General features: G+C 35.9%; 1 protein-coding gene across 1 annotated transcript in view; it reads left to right on the plus strand.

The window, feature by feature from the left end:
• nhlrc2 (NHL repeat containing 2) overlaps positions 1 to 6,110 on the plus strand; it is a 23,220-nt gene that overhangs the window by 5,923 nt on the left and 11,187 nt on the right. The window contains exons 3-5 of the mRNA XM_037691049.1: positions 2,754 to 2,803; positions 5,181 to 5,586; positions 5,947 to 6,068. Coding sequence (XP_037546977.1) covers positions 2,754 to 2,803; positions 5,181 to 5,586; positions 5,947 to 6,068 — 578 coding nt within the window. The remainder of the gene's footprint in view (positions 1 to 2,753; positions 2,804 to 5,180; positions 5,587 to 5,946; positions 6,069 to 6,110) is intronic.

The raw sequence follows: 6,110 nt of genomic DNA on the forward strand, positions 1-6,110 counted from the left end.
AAATCACAAAAGTACATTCATTTTAATAATTGTTCTGCTTGGTTTAACTTTACAAACTTGGTTTTGGTGTATTCAGCATTTCTTAACAAAGTCCTTCAGTACTCTGCATTCACGCTGCATTTAGTCAGAATTTGCCTTTTTTTTTTTTAAATCATATTAGAAAATCTGATTTTTTATGTATGCAACATTTTGGAAAATTAAAACAGTATGTGGGGTTATGCCATTTCCAGGTCATTTTTAAATTCAGCTATGATAAGAATGACTGTTTTTAACCAATGGGTGACACGGAGAAATCCCTAAACCAGTCTAGAGGAATTACTACCAGACTGAATGAACATATTGCTGAATCAGCAGTTTTAGTTTTTGATTGATATTAAATGAAAAGAAAAATTGTTTTTGTCTATGTTGTATACAAATATTAAATTTAACTTTCCAACTCCTACATTAATCTATGATTATTTTGTGTGTACCTTGTAACTGAGTTGTGAGTCTGGCAACAAACAGAACACAGTGTCACATTTTCCTTATCTTTGGCACAGCTATGGGTACATTTTGTTTGCTGCTCTGGTCAGTGAGGTGTGGGAGGCACCCTGTCCATTCACTCCCACAGTCCACTCCCATCCCCCACTCCACCCATTGTCACTAAAATCTGTACTGCTGGTACTGTACTCTTTGGCAGAGGATGTGTGTGAAAAAAACCACTGAGTGGAATTGGAGGATTTTTTTTACTGAGTACTGAAAAAGCTATACTTTTTTTTTTACCTTCCTCCTACATTAAATAATATAGAGTTTATGTGTGGTCTATCTTGTATAAAGTTTTGATTTATAAGTGCAGAAAAGCTGTGCCCAGGTTTAAAAACTTGTATGCGTTAAGAATTTTTTTTTTTTTTTGGACACCTCTGGTGGAGTTTGCATGTTCTCTTTGTGCAGGTAAAGTCTGACGTGGTAGTAGATAAACATCTAGCACATTTCAGTCATATGATGGTTTTAGTTTAAATCATGGTATAAAAGGCAACAGGCTATTGCTTAAAGACATGTTGGACCTTTAATTAAAATAGGCCTATTCTAGCTTAAGAGGCTTTTTTCTTTTCAATTTATTAAATTAGCCATTTTTTATGTCGGCTGCTTCACTTTACATTCAACTCATTCTCTTCTTGTTCAGAATAATTTTTCATCACATTTAATTCATTTTAATCATTTTGTTCTGTTTGAATTAAGTGAAAATGTGCCATATTGCATATGCAGTATAGATACAGATCCAGAGGAAGTCATTGTAACTGGTGCCCGGACATGTTTACATCTTCATACACAACTTGGATCAGATTAACCTTTAACAGTTCTGCAGAGACATCTTTGCACCATTTACTGTATGTACAGTTTTGGTGAGTTTTTTTAAGCAAGCGGAGCATGAAGAGAGCGTGTTTGGGTGCAGCTATACAGAGAGGGGCTGTCAGGTTTTCTGCTTCGCTCCTTGATGTCTTGTGAGAATTTTAGCCACACGGAAATAGAACCAACTTGTTTTCAATATCATTGTGGGCTGTTGAGTTGCATAATACTTCAGTTATCAGAGGTTTCAAATTAAAACCGTCTGCTCTTGTCCTCTGCACAGTCAGCCTGTTGTTTTTTTAAATAATTTATAAGCTTTGGGCTGAAAACCTTTTCAAGAAGCTCGTTTAAGTCCAATCTGTTACTGTAGTTGTGTTTAAGACTTCTCTTAGAGTTTTAGTAAAACGTCACATCCATTTACAATCCACTTTGCTATCTGTTTATATTACTAGGTGGTCTATCTGATTTCTTATCCTAATGATTTAGTATAATTTAAAAAATGTAATTTTCATGAATGTGATCGACTTGCACTGCTTCAATTATTGTCATTCATTAAATGCTTTGAATGACTTGTTTCTTGTAGTTTTGTTTTTTTTGCAAACTACTTATGCATATTTTGTTCTATTTAAACCATTTGTATATTAAAACTGCAACACCCATTCAGAGAATGACTGCTATGACTTTTCCTTTTAGTAACCAATACACTTTTCAAAATATTTAACTTTATTTAGAGTTATTTTCCTTGTAAGAATTCAGTGAGATCACTTATTTCAAACACAATGTTCTCTTTGAAATCTCATTCAGTATAATTACTGGTTTTGTCTTCTTGAAATAATTTCAGTTTTTAGTTACTTTTGCTACTTTTAGATTTTAGCTTGCCTTTTCCTGCTCTTAGCTTTTAGCTAATCTTTTGCTACTTATATCGTTTAGTTAACCTTTTGCTAGTTTTGACTTTTAGCTGCCATTTTGCTTCTTTTAGCTTTTATATAGTGTTCTGCATGTTTTAGTTGATGTTCTGCTTCGTTTAACTTTCAATTAGTGATCTGTTCCTTTTAGTTTTTAGCCAACGTTTTGCTACTTGTTGCTAACCTTATGCTATTTTTAGCTACTTTTTTTAGTTATTTTGCCATATATAGCTTTTAGCTAGTGGTTTGCTACTTTTAGCTTTTATGTAGCCTTTTGCTCCTTTTGCATTAGAGCTACGATTTTGCTTTTAACTTGTATTTGGCTTTTTTATCTTTAACAACATTCAACACTCCCGTTGTATATTTTCACCAGTTCCAAACAGGATTCTGGAAATGGGTCTCAGGGATATTTTATTAAGTTTTTCACTAAATCATAGTCATGCAATATCAATATTTTGACCTTTGATGATATTCCCCCTTTAATACTTGGATCTGTTTTTCTCTCTCTGGTTTGTCCCACAGATGGTCTGGTGATTGTTGGTGTTCACTCTGCCAAATTTCCCAATGAAAAAGTAAGTGTTGTTTGTTTATTTCAAGGTTCTACATTCCTTAATGTCATTCGCTTCACATGTGGTACATGAGGTGGAACAAAATTGTGTACTCAAGGTCCCAGTTACACTCAAAAATAGCAATAATATAAGGTATATAAAAACAGAAATGGTATACAAGGATCTGAAATATACGCTAAACAATATTAATATATATATATATATTAAGGTGTATTAAACAAGAGTCTGCTGTGAGCAGATGGTTATGAATATACTATACCTATACTATAGTTGAAATGACACCTGCAGCTTCTACTTGTGCAAACCTTATTTGCATTTAAAAAAATATAAATGAAAATTTTTAAAAAGAAGATTCAGTCTAAAACTAAAAGTCAGATCTTACAAATCCTCAAACTGTGAGCGGCAGAAGACTCTGACAGTTACACATGTGAATTTTAGTTTTTACAACATTATTATAGAAGATATGACACGTTAAAATAACCCTTCACTTCCAGTTTAAGACAAAATTTGATGCTAAAATGGAACTGAATTTGTGGAAGCCTAGATGTGCACTTTGCATTCTGGGAAATTTGAGAGAAAACCGTAGTGCTTATGGGAGTGAGAGACACTGGGTGAAAGAAGACAAATAAATACAGTTCAGTTTGATGTATAATTTATTTATGTACCAAAAGCAGCTGTGGAAGTAAGAAGAATTTAAGATTTGAAGATTTTTGACAGCTGTGTTGAAAATCTGTAAAAATCATAAAACTTAAACGCCGATCCTATTAAAAAATAAAATATTAAAGTGCAAGATCAGACATGTAAAGTCCAACTTCTGTGACCCGTTTATACTTTGAATAATGCTTCTACTGTGAATCATGTCTTAACTATAGAACTATAGAATAGGGGCCAAGATGGTGCAGGGGCAGGGCAGCCGACCCGGGACCCGAAGGTCCTGGGCTCGATCCCCGGCCACTGCACATCCCGTGGTGTCTCTGAGCAGGACACCCAATCCCAAATTGCTCCCCAGGCAATCGCATAGCTGCCCACTGCCCCACCTGGGTGCATCCCAGGTGCAATGGGTTAAATGCAGAGAGCCAATTTCGTCTTTGTATGGGAACATGCAATGATGACAACACATAACACTTTATTTTTACTTTATTTATTAACTCCAGAGAGGGCGATTTTTCTCATGTGTTTTATCCAAATCCTGTTGATTTTTTTTTTTTGTAGCAGGTTATATATATATATATATATTTTGCCTACTTTGTGTGACATTCTGCTACCAAAACTCACAGCACACTAGTCCCGACTGAGCCACATATTTTGGTGTACAACTTGTATGTTTCATTCAAAGCTGTCCCACATCGAACAGGGCAGAAGCTTTACTGGTTGTGTGAAGGTTTATCAAGCATTCACTCTATTGTGATCCATTTTTCTTTCCGGCATCGTCCTCGTTCCACAATTTTTGTGCTATTTCAACAAGTCATATATCAAAACGTTCAGCCAATTCAGGAGAGGAGTGCTATAATTTTTGGTATTGGTGCAAATTTAGCTTTTTGAAATATTTAGCCTTTTCTGCCACTTTTTTCTCATAGGAAATTAATTGAGCTCATTTTACATTCTTCATATCTTTATATCTGCTACAACCTTTTACTGCTTCTTTCATATTTTGTTCTGGTTCTGCTTCTTTTAGCGTCTTTGTGCAAATTTAAACTTTTTTTCAGCTACTTTCAGCTGTTTTGTGATCTTTTCTGTTTCTTTCTGCTAATTTCAACTTGTTATGCTCCTTTCAGCTTATTTCTACAAGTTTCAGCTTTTTTTGCAGTTTCAGCTACTATTTAGCTGTTTTATACTAATTTTAGCCTTTTCAGCTAATTCCACATTTTTTGCACTCATTTGAACTTTTTTCTGCCTAATTCAACAAAATTGTGCTCTCTCCACTTCCTTCTGGTAATTTAAGATTCTTTCTGCCTTTTCAGCTATTTTTCAGCTGTTTTTTTTTTTCTAATTTCAGCCTTTTTTTTAGCTACTGTAATTTACTACTTTGTGCTCATTTTTGCTTTTTTAACCCAATTTTAGCAAATATGTGTTCTTTCTGCTTTCTTCTGCTAATTTAGGCTTGTTCGTCCATTTCATCTTTTTTTTTTTTTTTTTTTAGCAAATTTCAGCTGTTTTTCAGCAAGTTCTTGTGCAATAAGCATTCACACTGTAATTTCTTTAATAATAATAATGCATGGCTCCCTTAATTAATCAAATGTATAGTGTAAGGTAAGTGTCTAAATAAAGTGTCTCTTACCTCTGAAATGAGAGTTTTTATAAAACATGGCAAGTAAAGTTGTGCACTCCTCTTCTCACTGGACTGTTTTTTTTTTTTAATCTGTTTCTGAACCTTTCGAAGGTCCTGGACAACATCCGGAGCGCTGTGCTCCGCTACGACATCTGCCACCCCGTGGTGAACGACAGCGAGGCGTCTCTCTGGCACGAGCTGGAAGTTTCCTGCTGGCCCACACTGGTGCTGCTGGGACCTCATGGTAACCTGCTCTTTGCCCTGGTGGGCGAAGGTCACCGGGACAGGCTGACACTTTTCACCGACAGTGCCCTTCGGTTTTATGGTGAACGAGGGCTGCTGAAGACTCACTCAGTGGGTATTAAGCTTTACCGGGACTCCTTGCCACCCAGCATCCTTTCTTTTCCTGGAAAGGTGGCTGTTGACCAAAGCAACCAAAGGCTGGTGATTGCAGACACAGGGCATCACAGAATCCTGGTGGTGTCTTCTATCGGACAACTACTACACGTTATAGGTGGTAAGGAACTTAACAAATACATGCATGCAGTGATAATAGTTTAGGATTAATTTTATGCCTCGGTGGAGCCACATGGTTAACCAGTGTTAACCTCAAACCAGCAGAAAGGTAGGCAACATTGAGACAAGACATTGAGCTAAAATTGGCTGTAGATGAGTCGTTCTCACTTATTTTGTGTGGCGTCTCCCAAAATCGCCTGAGATTGCATTATTTTCTAGGTTTGACCAAAATGTTTACATTTCCATCATGTAATAGTCTACAAGTCTGGCGTGAAAGGTGGTGTGAGTGCTATTACTTCAAGGAATGCTAGACTTAAAAAAAAGTGTTTTTTACCAAAGTGAAATATTGTTTCTGTCACAGGACCTGAAAGAGGCAAACAAGATGGCGACTTGTCCGAAGCATCCTTTAACTCCCCTCAGGGCGTTGCCATCAAAAATGACACCATATATGTGGCGGACACAGAAAACCACCTGATTCGAAAGGTAATTAACTGTCTTATACAGCTGTTGATGAAAGGTAATTAA

This window comes from Nematolebias whitei, chromosome 17 (assembly GCF_014905685.2).
Source record: "Nematolebias whitei isolate Nwh7 chromosome 17, NemWhi1, whole genome shotgun sequence".
Classification (NCBI taxonomy): domain Eukaryota; kingdom Metazoa; phylum Chordata; class Actinopteri; order Cyprinodontiformes; family Rivulidae; genus Nematolebias; species Nematolebias whitei.